This window comes from Rhinolophus sinicus, chromosome 14, assembly GCF_057876585.1.
Source record: "Rhinolophus sinicus isolate RSI-liver-muscle chromosome 14, RSI-T2T, whole genome shotgun sequence".
Taxonomy (NCBI): domain Eukaryota; kingdom Metazoa; phylum Chordata; class Mammalia; order Chiroptera; family Rhinolophidae; genus Rhinolophus; species Rhinolophus sinicus.
In genome coordinates this window covers 64,713,467-64,734,534 of record NC_142514.1, presented here as the reverse complement: position 1 = coordinate 64,734,534, position 21,068 = coordinate 64,713,467, and the positions used below count along the sequence as shown (strand labels likewise).

At 37.2% G+C, this 21,068-nt stretch overlaps 1 protein-coding gene across 1 annotated transcript in view; it reads right to left on the bottom strand.

The window, feature by feature from the left end:
- The window catches only part of CLCA2 (chloride channel accessory 2), a 40,421-nt gene extending 31,104 nt beyond the window's left edge, over nt 1-9,317 (bottom strand). Inside the window, 2 exon segments of the mRNA XM_019751752.3 lie at nt 7,645-7,782; nt 8,679-9,317. Of these exon segments, the coding sequence (XP_019607311.3) occupies nt 7,645-7,782; nt 8,679-8,864 (324 nt within the window). The 5' untranslated portion in view covers nt 8,865-9,317.
- Between the last annotated feature and the right edge of the window lie 11,751 nt (nt 9,318-21,068).

Here is a 21,068-nt window from a genome sequence, read left to right as displayed (position 1 = left end):
AAGGAGCTTACACACTTGTCTGGAGCCACAATTTTTGTATCTGTCACCTAGGAAATGCCTCCGAATCTCCTGATCTGGAGACCAGCAGGGATTATGATTGTGTTCCCATGAGATTGTATATATTTGCATACTTTAAAAGCTGCTGCCTGAAGGTCTGGCTTCCAATCAGCCTGAAATTAGGTGCAAATGAGATTTCTACCCTTGAGACACTGACAGGTCTTGGCACTCCTTTAACAATGGGTACCTATTAAGTGTAAATCTGGATGTTTCAACCATCACAACAGTTCAAGGGACAACCAAGAGCTAGGGCAAGGTTGAATGATAAGCTTCATCACCTACACAGGGCCACTCATTCAAAACTGAGCAAAATAGCTGTCTCACCTAACACATAGAAACAAAAACAGAGTCAAGCATAATGAGGGAAAAAAGAAATATGTTCTAAATGACAGGACAAGAGAAAACCTCAGAAAAAAGACTTTAATAATACTGTAATCTACCAGATAAAAACTTCAAAGTAATGGTCATAAAGATGTTTCCTGCACTCTAGAGAAGAATGGATGAACAGAGTGAGAACGCCAACAAAGAAATAGGAAATAGAAGAAAGTACCAAATATAAGCCACAGTGCTAAAGAATACAATAATTAAACTGAAAAATACACTAGAGGGATTTAACAACAAATTGGATGAAGCAGAAGAACCAGTTAGTGAACTAGAAGACACACCATTGGCATTCACACAAACAGCAGCAGCAGGGAAAAGATTTTTTAAAAAGTGAATATGGCTTAAAGGACCTATGGAAAAACATCAAGAGGAATAACATTCACATTATAGGGTCCAGAAGGAGAAGAGAGAGAGAAAAGGGAAACAAAAATTACTTGAAGAAATAATGGTTGAAAACTTCCCTAACCCAATGGAGCAAATAGACATCCAGGTCCAGGAATCCAGAGAGTTCCAAATAATCTGAACCCAAAGAGATCCACACCAAGACACATTATAATGAAAATGTCAGAAGTTAAAGATAAAGAGAGACTCTTAAAAGCAGCGAGAGAAAAACAACTTGTTACATACAAGGGAAACCCCATAAGGCTATCAGAAGATATTTCAGCAGAAACTTTTCAGGCTAGAAGGGAGTGGAATGACATATTCAATGTGCTGAGAGGAATAAACTCCCAACCAAGAATATTCTATCCAGCAAGGTTATCATTCAGAATTCAAGGAGAGATACAGTTCTCTAGAAAAGCAAAAGCCAAAGAAGTTTGTCACCACTAGCTCAGCCTTACAAGAAATGTTAAAGGGACTTCTTTAACACGTTGCGTACGGATCACGAGAATCTTCGTTTTTTTTCTGAGCCATGCGTTAAGGATGGATAATGAGAATTCTCGTTTTTACTGTTGACTCTTTTGACTTTGCACATTTTATTGAATTATTTGTGTTTCGTTAATAACAAAGGAAGCTGCTTTCTGCAGTATCACACCAGGAGGGATTACTAACATCATAGGTGAGTAAATCCTAAAAAATTCCATAGAAAAATAATAAATGACATAGAAGCATTTACGCTTTAAAGAGAAGAGTGCATTTTATAGTAGTTTCTTTTAAAAACCTGCCGGAACAGAGGGGTATGAGGGATTTAAACCCCGCCGTACGCAACGTGTTAAGCTGAAAAGAAATGGCACTGATAACAAGAAAACATATGAAAGTAAAAATTTCACTATATCTCACATACAGTTAAAGCAATGGATTAATCACTTATAAAGCTATTATAAAATTAAAAGAAAAAAGTAGTAAAAATAACTAAAACTACAATAATTAGTTAATAGACACATAAAATAAAAAGATGTAAAATGTGACATCAAAAACATAAAATATGGCAAAGTGAGTAAAATGTAGAGTTTTAGAATGTGTTCAAACTTAACTTGTTATCAATTTAAAATAGACCATTTTATAGATATAGGCTGTTCTATGTGAGCCTGATGGTAACCACAAAACAAAAACCTATAGTAGATACACAAAAGATAATGAGAAAAAAATGAAAGCATAATACCAAATAAAGTCATCAAACCACAGGGAAGAAAGCTAGAGAAGGAAAAATAGAACACTGAGAAACAAAACAACCAGTAAAAAATTAACAAAATAGCAGTAAGTACATATCTATCAATAATTATTTAAATGTAAATGAACTAAATTTCCAATCAAAAGACAGAGTGGATGAATGTATAAATAAACAAGACTTTTCTATAAGCTGCCTACAAGAGACTCACTTCAGACGTAAGGAGACACACAGACTGAAATTGAAAGAATGGTAAAGATGTTTCATGCAAATGGAAACCAAAAGAAAGCTAGGGTAGGTATACTAATACTAGACAAAAAGACTTTACAGCAAATACTAACATACCTAAAGAGAGAAATTGACACCATACATTAATAGTAGAAACTTTAACATCCCATTTACATCAATGGATAGGTCACCCAGACAGAAAGTCAATAAGAAACATCAGTCTTAAAGGGCACATTAGATCAGATACACTTAATAGATATACACAGAACATTCCATCCAAAGGAAGCATCATACACATTCTCAAGTCCACATGGAGCATTCTTCAAGATAGATCATGTTAGGCCATAAAATAAGTCTCAATAAATTCAAGAATATTGAAATCATATCAGACATCTTTTCAGAATGCAATGATAGAAATCTAGGAATTAATTAAAGAAGAAAACTGGAAAAATCACAACTATGTGGAGATTAAACAACATGCTACTGAAGAACCACTGGGTTATTGAAGAACTCAAAGGATAAATGAAAAAATACCTAGAGAAAAATGAAAACAGAAATACAACATACTTAATCTATGGGACACAGCAAAAGTGTTTCTAAGAGGCAAGTTCACAGCAATACAAGCCTACTTCAAGATACAATAAAAACCTCATATAAACATTCTAACCTTACATCTAAAAGAACAACAAAAAGAAGAAGAACAAACAAAGCCCAAAGTTAGCAGAAGGAAAAAAAAAACACATTAAAAATCAGATGGAAATAAATAAAAACTAACAAAACAATAGAAAATATCAATGAAACTAGTAAGTGTGGATTCTTTGAAAAGAGAAACAAAATAAACAAACCTTTGGCTAGACCCAGAAGCAGGGGGCTCAAGTAAATAAAATCAGAAATGTAAGAGAAGTTACAAATGATACTACAGAAATACAAAGGATCATAAGAGACTACTATGAACAACAATTATATTCCAACAAATCAGACAACCCAGAAGAAATGGATAAATTCCTAGAAACACAAAATCAATTGCTTCTCGGCCTTTTGGTTAAGATCAAGTCTAGAAACATACAATCTTCCAAGACTGAACCATGAAGAAATAGAAAATCTGAATAGAACAATTACTAGTAAGGAGAGTGAATCAGTAAGTAAAGCCCTCCTAACAAAGAAAAAAATCCAGAACCATACAGTTTAACTGGTCAATCCAACCAAAATTCAAAGAAAATTTAGTACCTATCCTTTTTAAACTCTTCAAAAAAAACTGAAAAGGAGGGAATGCTTTCAAACTCATTTTATGAGGCTAGCATTACACTGATAACAAAACCAGACAAGGACACCACACACACAAAAAGGATATTACAAGCCTATATCCCTGATGAACACAGATGCAAAAGTCCTCAACAAAATATTAGCAAACCAAATTTAACAATATATTAAAAGGACCATATACCATGATCAAGTGGGATTTATTCCAGCTATGCAAAGATGGTCCAACATCCACAAATCAATCAATGTAATACACCACAATAACAAAATGAAAGATAAAAATCATATGATCATCTCAATAAATGCAAAAAAACAGCATTTGAGAAATTCAACTTCCATTTATGATAAAAACTCTCAATAAAGTGGGTATAGAGGAAGCACCCTTAACATAATAAAGGCCATATACAAGTTCACACAGCTAATATCATACTCAACGGTGAAAGTTTAAAAGCTTTTTCTCTAAGATCAAGAACTCATACAACTCCATAACAGAAAACAAAAACAAAAACAATCTAATATAAAAAATGTGCAGAAGATCTGAATAAACATTTTTCCAAAGGCATACAGATGGCCAACAGGCACATGAAACGATGCTCCACATCACTAATAATCAGAGAAACGCAAATCAAAACCACAATGAGATGTCATCTCACACTTGTCAGAATGGTTATTATCAGAAAATTAAGAAATAAAAAGTGTTTGTGAGGAGGCAGAGAAATGGGAATCTTTGTGCACTGCTGGTGGGACTGTAAATTGGTGCAATCACTATGGAAAACAGTATGAAGCTTCCTTGTAAAATTAGAAATAAAGTGAGCATATGATCCAGCAAATCCAATTCTGGGTATTTATCCAAAGAAAATGAAAACACTAATTTGAAAAGATATATGCATCCTATGTTCATTGAAGCATTATTTACAATAGCCAAAATATGGAAATAACCTAAATGTCCATCAGTTGATGAATGGATAAAGAGGCACACATGGAATAACAATGAATGTAATTTTGCCATCGCAACAACATGGATGGACCTGGAGGATATTATACTAAGTGAAATGTCAGACAGAGAAAGAGAAATACTGCATGGTTTCACTCATATGTGGATTCTAAAAAAAATGAAAAAGAATACAGAGAACAGATGAGTGGTTGCCAGAGGGGAGGAGGGTTGGGGGGAGGGCAAAATGGGTGAAGGAGATCAAAGGTACAAACTTCCAGATTATCTATGTATGTCATAAGGATGAAATGTATACCATGAGGAATATAATCAACAATAGTGTATTAACTTTGTATGGTGACAGATAGTAATTTCACACTGTATACTGATGCTGAATCACTATGTTGTACTGATATAAGATTGTATTTCAATTATACTTCAATAAAAAATTTTATATAGTAAAATTTAATCAGAACGAAAATTTTTTTCAGAAGTCAACAATGTAAAATTCTGACAGTATGAAACAGTATAAAATATAATAAAATATTTAAAGAAATTTTAAGAGCAATTACACATCATTCAGAACTGTATTGTAAAATGTTACAGCCTTTTGTGAACAACTTCCTGAGGGTTATTTCATCAGTGCAAGACAATAAGATGTGTTCGTTTTAAGCCTTGTCCTTTTATTCCCATAACCAATAGATTAGCAAAACAATCATTCTATGGAAGTTATATTTCACCTTGCACCCTGACCGTTTCAATTAGTATTACTAAAACAATATTTTAAGTTCAAAACTGAAGTTAATATTTATTCAAATAACCATCTATAGCACACAATTTTATATACAACATTGTTTCTTTTGTTTTTAGAAAGAAAGATATGTTGTGTTGGGACTTGCCCTTAGAAGTATTAAGTTTTAAAAGCCGATGCTGAAAATATAGACCTAATATGATTTTATACACACACACACACACACACACACACACACACACATAAACATATATATGTAATTATCACTATTTGTACTATATAGGTAATGATGTGTGTGTGTGTGTGTGTGTGTGTGTGTGTGCACGCCACTGAGGACTAGAGGAAGGTAATACTTTTATTTTATTTCCCATAATTCTACATTCTTTGATTTTCTTTTTTTGCAATGAGCATGAGCACAAATTACTTTTATAATAACTAACATTTATTTTTAGAAAGATAGGAATTCAAGCCCAGGGATTTGCAAGGTAACACCTACGAAAAGAGCTACAGATGTCATGCCCTTGCATAATCTTCATTTGAACAAAACCTCATTCCTATTTCTGCAAATTTATCCTGAAGCAAAAGGGAAGTGCTCTGCATGGGATGGAATACTCAGGCTGTTCGGGGTTGCATCCTACCTTATAGGCCATACTAATGCAATTTTTACCTACTTGTCCTAACCCTTTGTCCCCTCATCTGCTTCCCACTGACTGTAGATTCACAGGGACAGGAATACCCAACTTGTCTGAGTGCTCTGCAGTGCCTAACGTGGCTGGATGTAATGCTCATTCACCAAGTGTTGCTTAATCGACATCCTGAGGTGGAAGAAATTGGTATCCAACAGCTATATGGACAGCCTTCGGTAACCTTTCTTTTCTTTAATCTTTCTGTTCAGTCTGAGTCTCATTTTTGCTTTAGTTCTTTATTTCTTCATTAGGATGAGGAGCACAGTGTGGTTTTGGGGTTGGTTATCTCCAATACTTCTGTCTTCCACAGATGGCCAAATTAGTTCATGAACTCTATATAGAAAGCTAGAAACAACATAGCTGAGTGCAGAGAACATGGGTTTATGAATCCAGTAGACATGGATTCAAATTGTGGCTCTGTAATTTACTAGCTGTTGGACTTGGGACAAAATCCTTACTTTATTTGAGCTTCAATTTCTCAATTTGTGATAACAGCAACTAATTTTAGGGTGTGAAGGAATTAAACAATATGTGGCGAATGCCTGGCACTTAGTTGAAGCTTAAAAAACAGTAGCTCTCTTCCAAGTTTATCTCTGTTCCTCCATCTCTCCTATCTCCATGCCCAAGCACTGTCAAATGCTTTCATCTGGTCATAAATCAAATGCTTTTAAGAGCCTCTGCAACCTCTTCAGGACACTGGGGTCCCTATCTAGATTCCCATACCATCTAATTACCAAGAGAATAACTTCAAAGGAGAGCTAAGAATTAAAACAGGCTGAGGATATTTCACACCAATGACAAGAAAAAGAGAAACTGTACCATATGTTCTAGTCCTTCTGTTTGAGCTGTAGTTACAGATTTAGAACCCACTCCTTTACTGAAGCCCTGAGCAAACCTTTTCAATGTCTCTGCTTCTGCCCCTACTGGTAGCTGCTAGGGTTCTTGTTCACAGTAACTTCAAACAGTCATTTGCCTGAGTTATTTAACATTTATTTATAGCATGTATGCTAGTATGTGCTAGACATTATCATGGATGCTTAATTATTAGGCTGGTGCAAAAATAATGGCGGTTTTCACAATTATTTTTAACCTTTTACACCGTCATTACTTTTGCACCAACCCAATATGATCTACAGCTTATGAGAATCCCTTGAAGGTTAAGTTATTGTTTTGGATGGATAAGAAAAGGTAGCCTCTCCATCCCTCCCCACTCTCTGCCTTCCTTCTTATCAACATATTCCTCAAAAACAGTGTCCTGGGCTTGGGGTAATGTGAAATTCTGCTAATTTACACTCTGGCAGGAGAAGGCAGTCGTATTTTTGTATGTGTGGGTGGCCTATGTTTCTGTCTGGATATACAAGTTTACTGCCCCTGACAGGGTGGGAAATAAAGATAGTCTTACTTGGAATTGTTTCCGTTATAGCTCATAGTCAGTAGACAAAACCAGTTTTTGGTCCTTAACCAAAAATTTCAGGAAAGACCCTATAAGTTATAAAGTAGACACTTCTTCTAAAAGGCTACCTGGGCAATGGCATTCTGCTAATTTTACTGCATAATTTATACTCATGTATTGTATTTCCATATGTTTTGTGGATAACAATCTCCCCAATAATATTATTTGTGTATTAATATCAATGACTTATTTTTGTTTAACTTCTCACTTTTAAAGTTTGAACACAGTGTATGTTAGTGGCTCCTTTTCCTTGATTTAAGCTCATTTAATGAAATTCTGAATTCTTACCTTTTCATATGATTCTTGTTTCACTTTGCTGTAATTATTAGCGTTCCATGTGGCAGGAATTAAAATCTTTATACTTCTGAAAAACAGTCTTCTCTTAGTAGCATTAAATAGGTAAAAAGAAGCTTCAGTGATCATTTCCTATAACCAAATAAAAGAAAAGCTTATTTTATCACTTATAAATCCTTTATGTTTGAGTTTTCTGGTTATAGTTGAATAAAGTAGTAATAAAAAATAATGAAAATATTTTGAAGGAACCCATTTCTTTTAGAGACAGCATTAGACTTTGAGAAGACTTAGGAGCAAAATGAATAAACCTCACATGGTTTTCTACAAGAGATTTTAGGACACTAATTATGTGTCTGGGCTTGCCTACGTAATTTTCCCAATTCTGTGAAAAGCTTTTAAGCTTTTACTAAACAAATCCTTTTCATGTCACATCCGTGGGCATATTCAAGACCACACCTGTGATGATACTAATTTCACTAAAACACTAGCAAAAGGTGGCTTTTCAGTAATGGAGCTATAATACTCCCTTACGATAAGGTGAAAATAGTCAATTACAGAACATTCAGGTGAAAAGAAAGAATTTTGCTTTTTGGCATTCCATCCAAACTCTCACTCTTTCTGTCTGAGATTTCTCACCCTCAGGATGGGATGAAGAACATGATTTTAATAAGCACAGTCATGCTTATTCATCAAACATCTGGTCTTTGTTGCCACAATGCATTATTTTTAAAGCTGCTACCCCCAAAACAGTAATGTAGGAAAACAAAGAAAAAAACCCCCACTAAAATTAGCAGTAACTAACAACAACAAATCAAAAAGGACTAGATCAACAGTCTGTGAACTGAGACTACACGGAATTATGTAAACAAACTGGTTTGGGCATAGTTATAATTTTGGGTGCAATCTTTAAGAAACACTGCTCTCTTTACTGCTCAAATTACAAACCTGGCAGTGTTGTTAGCTCCTTCAAGAAGGCTATAGGTTTGTTCTAATGGGACAATAGCTTTGACTTCATACTTGCCACTCACCTTAATATTTGGGATGAGGTTCTGATCCTCCGATATCTGAGGATTGATTGCAATGAGTAATCCATCATACCCGTTGTTTTGAAGCTGCACTCCGGCTCCCAGGAATAGGAGTGCTGGACTTAGAGCCACCAGAAGAGTCACAAACTTCAGGCTGCAAACAGGACTTGCATTGTCCCTGAGGGTCATGTTGTAGAGAAGCCTCCAGTTTACTCACACCGGTCCTGCTGGGTACATTGTGCCAGGTTGTCAGTGGGGAAGTAGAGTTTCTTCCTGAACTTGGAAGGTCCTAGAACTTGTTGTGAAGGAGGTGCCTTCTTTGCAAAATCTGGGGTGGATCTATCTGAGACCTGTCTCTACAAGTCCTCTAGGCAATGCCACACTTGCCTTCTGTGGCTGAGCTTTCTCCTGAAACATGGTTGGGAAGGAATCTTCCACCTCTTACTCATTTTATGATTCTCAGAAGGAAGAGGAAAATAAGACAAAAGGAGCTTGAAAGAGGGAGGCCTGGCTGGCTGGCCTGGAAATCAGAGAATCTGGATTGTTCAACTCACTTTCAGTAATCAGTAAAAACACAGAAATCTTTAGTGATTTTTCTCTCCTTATCCTTGGCAGCCTTCTCCATCAGTCAGCAAAACAACTTCCCTACTGCGCTCAAGCCATTTTTTTGTTTGTTATAAGATTCTCTTGTCTGCTTATTTTGAAGATATGGAAATCCATCCTGTAGCCCTGTCCCTAGGGCCCTTGGGTCACATAGTCTGGGCAAGCTCTCAGCTGATGGCTGGGGGGAAGGTATCAGATATCCCCCAGGGAGGGCCAAGTGCCAGGAACTTGGGATCCTGTGCAGGCCCCAGGGGCCTTTCCCTCTGCCCTTGCTGCCTTTTTCTCTGGGCCAGGAAAAAGAAGGAATTTCTCTTTTAGCAACTCTCTCGTGAGGCTCTGCTTCATTCAACCTTCCATTTCTCCAGTATCTATTACAGGATCTGGTTTATAGTAGGTCTCACAAATACCTCATGAGTAATGAAGTATTACTTCATGATTAATAACACCTGATAATTTCACAATGTTTTAGAGTTTACACATGAACCCATTTAAATGTTAATTCCCTGATGCAAGAATAATTGTTACTTCTGTTTTTCAGTGAGACACTGAGTCTTAGAAAGATTATGAAAATTAGCCAATGGGGGCAGGAACTAACATTTATTGTGTGACGTGTTTTATCATACCTATTTTATGGGTGACAAATCTAAGGCTTAGAAAATCTAAGTAATGTGTTCAAGGTTGTGTGGGTATTGTCATATTGTTAGAATGAGACCAAGGGACTCCAAATTCCATTGTTTGTTACTATATCATGTTCTGTCATGTTCTCAAGAAACTAGAAATGACGTGTTAGGAGCTGCAACATGAAGGGGTATGGAGGGGAATTTTTCTCTTGTTGTTGCTCTGCTTGGAACCTCTTCTCTCATTGCTTCTCACCTGCTTTTCCTTCAAATTCCAGTTGTGGCCTGGAAGCCTGAGCTAAGCTCCCTAAATATGTCACATCCCCTCTTTCATGCTTTCACAGTATCAGATCCCTCTCCTTTGAAGCATGATTATGGTTACAATGTCACATTCATATTGTGTGAGTGGTTGTCTGCTTCCTGCTGAAGGGCATATGAGACAGGGGACCCAATCTGTTTTGCTCATTACCTCCTCAGCACCTAGCTCAGTTAATTCAATAAATATTTGTTGAATGAATCAATGACTGAATGAATGGAGTCAGAAAAAGTAAATAAAAGCCAAGATTGTGAAGGAGCCGTGAATTATAGTGCGACAATAACTCCCCTCCATCCCCACTTTGAAAGTTTCCCTTCTAGAAGGTATCTCTTCTGTTCTAGAGCAGTTTCCCTCTTGCTCCCTCTTGACAGAAGCATGTAAGTATCGGTGCTACCCACGGGTGTGGCGAAGAATGGAAAGTCACTGGTCATCATGTGGCCAAATTAGCTCACTCTGCATCTCAGAGGTCAGCTTACCTGTTTTGTCTTGGGGGGCTAATTACTGGCTGTGAATTTTTCCCACTCACTCCCAGTGTGTCCACAGAGAGGAAGTGCAGAGGTGTGACAATTCTGCAGTCTTTACCTGTAACTGTGACTCACTGACTGGAACAATGCATTTTATTTTCAACTTTCGTTGGCAGTTTATTTTCGTAGGCCAATTTCTTGGGATTTTAAGAAAAACATTATTTCCTTCAGCAAAGAAACATGCTTAAAAATTAAACTCACAAGCCACATCTTGTTGAGAATCAGGGAGGAGTTTCTTCTTGCCAGGGAGGAGTTTCTTCTTGCCACCATGCTCACTTGTGTAAATTGTTCACTGGCTGAGGGTCCACTGAGGGCTGACGTCCCGCTCTCTCTCCCCTTTTCTTATTGACCATTACAATGGCTCCTTAGAATGTGGGAGGGGAAATTGCTGGCTACAGAGTGCACGCAGCTTTACAAAGAAAAGCCAGAGGTGAACAATCCTGTTTAACCTCACCTGGGTTAAAAACTGAACAAGCTACTCAGGCTTTGCTCACCCTGGGCTGAGAGTGCAGGCGTGACATCCATTCCTGTCTATCTGCTTTTCGCTTCTTTGGTTCTGGAACTCAATCCCCAAGTCTGGCCACTTGACTGGACTCGACTGGCATCATCTGTCCCTTACAAGATTCCCAGTCACTGACCCATTCTCTGATCATGTGTTGGGAGCCACATTCACTTCTGAAAGCCTGTTCCCACCACCTTTGTTCTGACCTACCCTCAGAAACCTTTGTGCTCTCAGCAACCACATCTGGGGCCAGGCCAACTGAAGAGCTCTTCTTACTGCCTGTCCTCTGGCCAGGCTGACCCTGCAGGAGACAAAACTGAAAGCTGGAGAAAACGAACTTGACTAAATGGCTTGGTCATTTCTGAACAGTATCCACTTCTGATAGAGTGTGACTCTGAGAACAAAAACAAGAATTTTTCCTTTCATTCAAAAAATAGTCCCTGCTCGTGTCTATAAATTTTATGATATCTAAGAAATGAAATATACCTGAAGTGAAGAGAAATGAGAATATGATGTTCACACATTGATTTCAGTGTTGTCTAAACTATAGGAATCTGCTTTGCTTTTAAGAAAATAAGATTATTCAATTTCAGTAATTGAAGAATCTGAGCACATTTTTGTTCACTGTCTGAGTGTGCAGTTCAGCTCGGCCCCACAAGGCCTCTCTGTCTGTTTCCTTTCATGGAGTCTGCTGGTGAAGACCCACAAAGGGAGTAAAACATGTGACTGGTGTCAGAGAAGTCAGGAGATTTGACATCTTGAGGAGTCCAAGAAAGCTGTGGATTATTACCTCTCAGGCTTGCAGCAACCTCACTCAGAAGAAGAAAGGAGGGGCCGAACGTGTAGCTGGGCTGTAAGACTTATGGGCCACTGTAGTTTTGAAATGTTTATGAACTAAATCAAAGTAGAAGTGAGACAGATTGGAAAGACTAAGGATTTAAATAAAACACGGAGTTTGCCCAGGACTCAGATGGCAACATTTCATACATCCCTTACCCATTTCTTCAAACTTATACAGTAGTCCCCCCTTATCCAGAGTTTTGCTTTCTACAGTTTCAGTTACCTGCAGTCAACCTCAGTCTGAAAATATTAAATGTAAAATTGTAGAAATAAATAATGCATACATTTTAAGTTGCATGCCATTCTGAGTAGCGTGATGAAATCTCGCACTGTCCTGCTCCATCCTGCCGTGGCTGTGAATCATCCCTTTGTCCAGATCCAGCCACGTTGTATTCACTCTCCGCCCATTAGTCACTTAGAAGCCATCCTGGTTATCAGATTGACTGTCACAGTATCACAGTGATTGTGTTCAAGTAACCTTTATTTTACTTAATAATGGCCCCCGAATGGCAAGAGTAGTGATGCTGGTAATTTGGATATGCCAAAGAGAAGCTTCCTTTAAGTAAAAAGGGGAATATGGTACAATAGCTTTCAGATAGAAAGAGAGAGACAGAGACCACATTCCTATAACTTTTATTATAGTATAGTGTTACAATTGTTCTATTGGATTATTAGTCATTATTAATCTCTTACTAACTTATAAATTAAACTTTATCATAAGTATGTACATATAGGAAAAAAACTGTGTATTTAGTTTCGGTACCATCCATGGTTTCAGGCACCCATTGTGGGTCTTGGAATGTATCCCCTGCAAGTAACGGGGAGGGGACTATTGTACTCATTTTCAAAGCAAAAGAGTGAAGTGGATGGTCCAGATAGGGTCTGGAAAGTCATTTGTGTTTGTGTTTGTTATGCCACCAAAATGCCAAAACACGGAGCTCTTACACTTCATTTCTAGTGTCTTGACTCCTGCCCATGTAGTCTTTCACCTCTGGGCTTTTGCTATTAAGCCTCCTCCACACTCACTGAGGCAATAATTCTGCAGATTATTTTGTGCATGAAAAAAAACTCTCCAAAATTTGCCAAAATGAATGGAAAACAAGACCTACTTTTAATGACAACCCAATGAAGAAAATGGGAGAAAGGATATGAAATATTACTCATTTACAAAATGGGCATACAATTGGCTTCCATAAAATATGATTGTATCTGTTACGTACCAGATAGTATATAGCGTCACGTGGATGTAAAATATTATCATTATTACTATCATTATTTTTCAGAGAAGAAAAGAAACAGAAAGCAGAAATGTAGGGAAATGTTTTAAAGAGATGAAAAATAACCACGAAGACTGGAGAACAATAAACGGAAGTAGAAGCACCAAATTTTGACTCTGCTTTTCCCTAGTCTCCCTTTCTGTTTTCTTCCTGCTCTGGTTCTGCTAGGTTCCCCTGCTGCCGCCACCCCGTCCCAAGGGGCAACAGATCTTTTGGTTTTCCTTCCTCTCCTCTGCTACTTCTAATGCTCCATTTAACCCTGCTAGTCCTGTGATAAACAGAAAGCAACTGCAGCTGGTTGAAAGATCGGCTATTGGGGCATTAGGACTCCCCCTTCTGTTCTTGGGATGCAGGTACCTGGGGCTCTGAATCTTCAGACAGAACTCCAGACAAAATCGACCTGCAGGACCTCCCTTCCAGGGTGTACCAAAAAGCTATTTAGAGGAGTGCTTCTCAAATTGGAATGTGCCTAAGAATCACCTGTTCAAATGCAGATTCAGAGTCTAAGTCAAGGTGAGGCAAATATTTTTCACACTTACCAAGCTCCCAGGTGCTGCTGGGGCTGCTGGTCCTTGAGCCCCCCTGGGGTAGTCTCCATCAGAAGTGCTCCCAGGGGATATCCAGGGATTCGCTTGATTACAGCCCTTACACCAGGAAGAGCCAGTCTTTGTAGTCTTTAAATGTATTTTTACCTTTTTATGAGAAAAGCCTGCGTTTTCTTCTGAACTCAGGAAAAAAAGCATACATTTTTGTGGTGACACTATTATTTAAATATTCTTTGTAAAGAAACAAATACAAAGTACAGCGTTGAAACACACACACACACACACACACACGCACACACACACACACAAATTCTTGAAAGTCACACTTGCTATCATTAAAGCCCCTACCCCAAATTCAATCTGTTTTCTTATTGATCATATGTGAGCCATAATAAGATTGCTTTAATGATCTCCAGTGTGTAGCCTCAAGCAAGTAATTCCCAAGAAGGTACATTATTCAAACAAGGGACTACTTCCTTAACTTTTATTTCTCTTTTTTAAAAACTCATTTATTCAAAAATAAAATCATTTTAAATATACCTAAAGAAAGCTCTTAAAAACGTAACGCGGTGCGTCTACTTGATGCCAGACACTGTTCTAAGTGCTGGCTATTATAGTGAATGAAATGGGCCAAGTCCCTGTCTTGATGGAGTGAGTGTATGTCCTAGAGAAGGGAGAGAAACAAACAGATAGAATGAGCTCTCTAGTGAAAGTGTTATGGAGAATAAGAAATCAGGTAACGGGGAGGAAGCAATGAGAGTTGTAGCCGGGGTTGGCTGTTTTGTATCAGGGGATTGGGGAAGGCCTCACAGGTAAGGTTACCAGGAGCCAGGGAAGGAACTACGCAAATATGTGAGAAACAGTGCAGGCAGAGGAAAGGCCAGGTGGGAAGGCCCTGAAGCCAGAGGGTGCCTGGAGTGGAGTGAGCACAGGAGAGAGCCTGAGAGCGGCAGTGGAGATGGCCCTGAGGCTGGAGGGAGCTGTGGCCCGCAGGCCTGGTCTGGCTCCAAGTGGAGTGCTGTGATCTGACTGTCAGACTTCCTTTTTTGTGAGGAGGCCAAGGGTGGAAGAAGGCCCAGCAAGGAGCTTATTGCGGAATGCAGGCAAGACAGCGGAGATGGACAGAGCTCAAGGAAGAATTTGGTTGTCTTTGTTTAGCCTTTCTTCAGCTTTCTAGAAGTTTCTTTTCTCCTCTCCACTAAATAATTTTGTTGTGGGGGTGAAAAAGCTCTTCAGCTCGTAAACTTAGTAAGCGAGGAATCGAGGAATACTTCTTTGCCTACCCAGAAGTGCTAGCATAATGCCGACTGACAACAGAGAGATAAAATGAGAAACAATGATATGAAATAATCTGAGATCTGTAGTTATTTGTAGTCAAATGACAAAAAATATAGTCCAAGTGTATAACATAAGGCTATGATTTTTTAATGCCTCGTCCGTAAATGCTCCATGAATGGTAGCTATAGTTACTATTACCAATATAATTATCAGTTACTGTCAGCTGGGGTCCCCGTGCTCCTCAGAGACCTACATACAATTGGATTGTATCCATATCAACTCCATGGCTGAGGGCAGCCCAAGACCTCCACCCCCAGATTTCTGCAACTACCTTGTCACCTGACTCCTTAAAACTCCTGTTTCCTAGATCCATACAGGCTGCGTCCGTGCTTCACATTGTTTCAAATGTAGTGTTTTGAGTTTTCCAAAGAAACATGTATATATTGTGTTCGTCAGCAATTTAGACTGTATTGGAGAGTTCATAGGGGAAGCTAAACAGTTATTTGCCACAGGAAAAAACAAAACTTTCACATCACTGAAGGTATCAGCATGCTTTAAATAAGTTTCTACAGCTATGGATCTCCTTTGGACCCCAGGTTGCCTCAGCCTCTTTCTATCTTAAGGGATCTTCATCTCTCTTCCTTTCTCTCTTTTGCTTACTTTCAAGAGAAAAAGCAATCAGCTAATCACCACCAACAAAATCCCTGCCTGGCCTCATACAGAGCCAGTGACCTGCCCCCCTCAATCCTGGGCACCACTCAAAAGCCAGGCAGGGTGGGAGGATTAGAGGGACCCCTCTTCAACCTCAAACATTTATAAAGCGAGCTCCCCCAGAAGGATTCTGGCCCATAAGAGTTTTTAAGGACTATTGTGGCTTAGGCACTTATCTTCCTGGATGGCTTCAAAAGACGCTCCAGCTTGTCTCTATTTCTTTTCCTTTAAATTCAAAGTCAAGCTATTTACTCTTCTATTGTTGTTTTTTTTTTTTTTTCCTTTTTTTTTTTCTTGTGATATGTCATTTCTATTCCCTAAAGATACAATTTTCCCTTTAATTAGCTGGGCACTGCTAAGGTTTCAGAGTTTTCCCCATATCCCACCACTCCTAGCACTTTCCCTTGATCCCAGTTTACTTGAATAACCTCCCAATGTGATTATTTCAAGAGTTTTGGCTGTGGCTTACTTGAAAATTCCAGGAAGACCCTGTTTAACCTGGCACCATCTTTAATCTCCTTTCTTTATTCCTATTACTGACCAATTCTTTTTGTCTCCTGTATGAGTACTTTCTCCTCTGCTTTTTTATATTTTCCTCTAAAAAGGTTAGGGAGCAACTGTTAAAAAATATTATTGGAATGTATCTTTTACTACTTAGCCGTTTTTATTTTTTTCTCTATTAGAAAGTAATGGGATGTTTTTTGAATAGGGATTTTTTTAAGGTCACATAGCTAGGAAAAACAAAAACAAAAATCAATCCTTTAATATAATGTTAGAATTGGTTAACAATACAATCATTTTAAAGATTAAAAAATGTACAATGGATGACACATTTAGCCAAGATCAAATGTTCGTGTTCTAAAAATATTAAGAGTGTTTTTTTTAAAAAAAAACAAAACAATAATTATGAGCAACTGACAAACTTTTTAAAAGAAACTTTTCAGAAAGCATTTTGTGTTTTTCAGCCAAGAGTAAAAGAATGAATTTTTTTCTAGTGTCATAATTTATCCTAAATGCCATTATGTCATATACATGTTATATCTCCATGTGGATGAGTTATCATATTATATATATTGCTATATATTATAGCAATGAGTTGTAGATTACTTCCTAAGCAGGGGATAAAGCCAAACAATTAAAATGCCAGAGTCTAAGAAATTGTTAAAATTTTCTGGCACTTCTGTTTTGAATTGTATACATTTTTATTGGCATTCACCTATAATTCTGTACTACAACAGTCTTATAGAAGCAGTGTTTAAATGATTAAGTTATTAGGCTTTGAAGTTATACTGCCTGGATTGAAATTCCAGCTCTGCCTTTTACTGGTTGCATGTCCTTAGGTAAGTTATTAAATATCTCCATGCCCAGTTTCTCCATCTTTAAAATTGGTTTAAAGCTTAAATAGTACATGTAGTGATTAAAACAGTGCCTAGGTCAGAGTAAGAGTTTAATAAACATTAATCCACATTAATTATGACCTTTGTCTGGTCTGTGTGGCACCTGCTTGGGCACTGTTAGTTTCCTACTCAATAATCAGCCTCTTTCTCTTTCTTGCTGGCAGAACCCATCTTCCATGACAGAGGTCAAAAATGTCTGATGCTCATTTTTCCAAGCCTCCCTCATATTGGGGCACGACTATGTGACCCTGACTCCAGCCAATAATCTAAGAAGTAGTCTGCTTGCAAAAGGCAGGTGGAGAAGAAGGAAGTGGTGCTGTTGGGATCGTTTATAGAAAAGATTTTCCTCTGTGAAAAAAAGGGAACTGTCTAGAAAAATCCCACCCTTCTTTCCTATAATGGTGCCGGAAGCTGAGGGAGCCTCTGTGGCAGAGTTAGATGGAAGGTGAGGAGGGCAGCCAAAGAGTGAAGGTAGTAAGTGTATGAAGCCTTTGTCCCTGATGACACTGTGACAGTTGAGCCAACCAGGGAAGACTAACTCTAGACTTCTCACTGCATGAAGTAATGAAAGCTCGGATTCTTCAAGACATCATTATTCAGGTATCCTGTTATTTCCCGCCAAAACTGTTACACAACTGATAAAGCACTGGAGAAAATAGCAATGACATTTATAAAAAATGCCAAATCAATGTTTGGAAACATGTACATGAAGTTGTTTAATATGTAAATGATATGATATTTTCATGAATAAATTAATCTTATTTTCATCTTCTGGGCAAAATTTTGACCGAGTGATTTTCTCTTTCATACAAAGGGACCATGCTTAGCTTCAGTAAACTAGGGAGTAAAATGCCCATGCAAAGTAGGCAAGCCTAGCATAAAATAATAAAAAAAAGTAAACAATAAAGCTAATCTGTTAGGTTTTTTAAGTTTTTCTTAAAATGTGTACTAGACTGTAAAATAACTATGTCAATTTTATATTTGTATTCCTGCATTATTAATTTTTCTCCAAAGGACCACATTCTACTTGTGAATATTTTGCTTCATGTTTGACACCAGGGACTCCATCATTTTCTGAGTGCTCTTTAAATGGTTAACAAACTCTCAAATTAATTTCTAGTTATATTAGTAGATTTTCAAGCAATGCAAGAATAAAATAGTGTCTATACTCTCTATGACGAGCCAGCATCTTTATGTCATGAGATTTAAATTGCTTACATTTATTCTTAGAGCCTTTAATACCTCATCAGAGCCAAATTATAATATGTCTTAAAAATGAAATTTCATACCCATGCGTCATTTTTCCTTGGTCAGCCAAAGAAATGCTAATGTCCAGAGGATAGAATATCAATCTTAAAATATGAGATAAGCAGTGTTATTTTCTGCATGGTATTAAAATAAGCTTCTGATTTTAAAATTGGCTACATATTATATTTTTTATATTATATATTAAACATGTAATATATATTATGTTAAATAATGTAATATATTAAATGATCCATACATGAACTAATTTTCTTGAGTATAAATACTGAACATATGCTACAACTTGGTTTACATTTGACAGTGTTTATTTAACTGGTCATTCTGGATTTTTGTGGGTTGTGGTAAATACTGGAACCATTTATAGTTTAGAGTGACAAGTAGATTCACATATGCTATTTCTTTTTTTTTTAAGCTCATTTTTGAACACTCCAACTTCTGTGTTCAAAGAAATGTATGGATTAAAAGAGATAATCAGATCCAGCATTTCCACTCCTTGGTATTTACCCAAAGGAGTTGAAAACTTATGCCCATATAAAAACATGTACCTAGATGTTTATAGCAACTTTATTCATAACTGCCAAAACTTGCAATCAACTGAAATGGGTGAATGGATAAATAAACTATGGTACATCCAGACAATGAAATATTATTCAATGCTAAAAATAAATGAGCTCTGAAGCCATGGAAAATCATGGAGGAAATTAAATGCCTATTTCCAAATGAAAGAAATCAATCTCAAAAGGCCACATACTGCATGATCCCAACTATATAACAATGCAAAATTATGGAGACAGTAAAAAGATCAGTGGTTGCTAAGGTTTGGGGGAGGGAGACATGAATAGGTGAAGCACAGGGGACTTTTAAGGCAGTGAAAATACTCTCTATGGTACTATAATGGTGAATGCATGTCATTATACATTTGTCCAAACCCATAGAATACACAACAAGAGTGAACTGTAAATGTAAACTATGGACTGTGGGTGATAATGCCATATCAATCTAGCTTCATCAATTGTAATAAATGTTCCATCTTGTGAAAGATCCAGATAATGGGGGAGGCTATACCTAGTAGAGGCAGGGAGTATATGGTATATCTCTGTACTTTCCTCATAATTTTGCTTTGAACCTAAAACTGCTCTAAAATTTTTTTAAATAAAAGAGATAGTCATACTTGATTTTATATCATGTGCTTTGTACCTTAAAACAATCATTGTTTATTAATACTTACCACTTACGGGGCACTTACAATTTTGAAGTCAGGGCTATGTGTTACAAATATGACCTCAATAATCACAACAATCCTATCAGATAGGTAGAATTATTCTTTAATATTTTTAAAGAAAAACAAGGTTTAGAGAAGTAAAGTAACTTGAGCAAGACTTGTAGATAGAAAACATGAATAAATGTTGGTATGGCTCTAAAACCCTGGTTACTAACCACTATGTTCTTGTGACAACCCATTTCAACCTCATCCCATGCTTATGCTGAGCCTGACCTCCAATGGTTTAATTAGTTAGTGCAGAGCGGGGTAGTTACCTTTCTGGGTCGTTTCTGGTAAAGACTTCCTTTCAATAACAGGTAACATGTTGACCACTGCTACAGACTAAATATATGTGTTCTCCCAAAATTCATAGTTTAAAACCATAATCCCCAATGTGATGGTATTTGGAGGTGGGGCCTTCGGGAGGTAATTAGGTCATGAGGGTGGAGCCCTCATTATGGGATTAGTGTCCTTATAAGAAGGGACATGGGAGAGCTTGCTGCTTCTCTCTCTTGTCTATGTGAGGACACAGAAAAAAGGTATCCTTCTGCAAACCAGGAAGAGGGCTTTCACCAGGAATCGAATCAGCTGGCATCTTGATCTTGGACTTCTCAGCCTCCAGAACTGTGAGCAGTAACTTTCCATTGTTTATACCACCACGTCTATGGTAATTTTGTTATAGCTGCTTGAACTAAGACACCCACTAACACTCTATCTAGTGAAAGTGATGCCTGTCTGTTCCTCAAGAGTTTGTTCAGTCCTTATTTAACTTACCTTGTGGACAACCACCCTTGTAGTAAATGGAATCTACCTAATTTTAGGACTTATGTAAAATGACAGTGATCAAGAGAATATGATGTTGGCATATGTTTAGATTATTTATTATTAGAATAGAATGGAATATAGCATTTTCTTACAAAGTGAAAGATACGTATATCCAATGGCCCAGCAATTCCACTCCTAGGTAAAAAAATGAAAACATGTTTATAAAATGCCTTCACAAGAATGTTTACAGCAGCCTTATTCATAATAACAAAAAAAACTGCAAATTACCTAAATATCTATCAACAAGAGAATTGATAAACAAAATGTGATATATTCATATAACTGAATACTACTCACCAATAAAAATGAACAAACTACTAAAATGTACAACAGCATGACTGAATCTAAAATATATATATATATATATATATATATATATATATATATATATATATTAAGTGAAATGAGCCAGACCCAAGAGTATATATTGT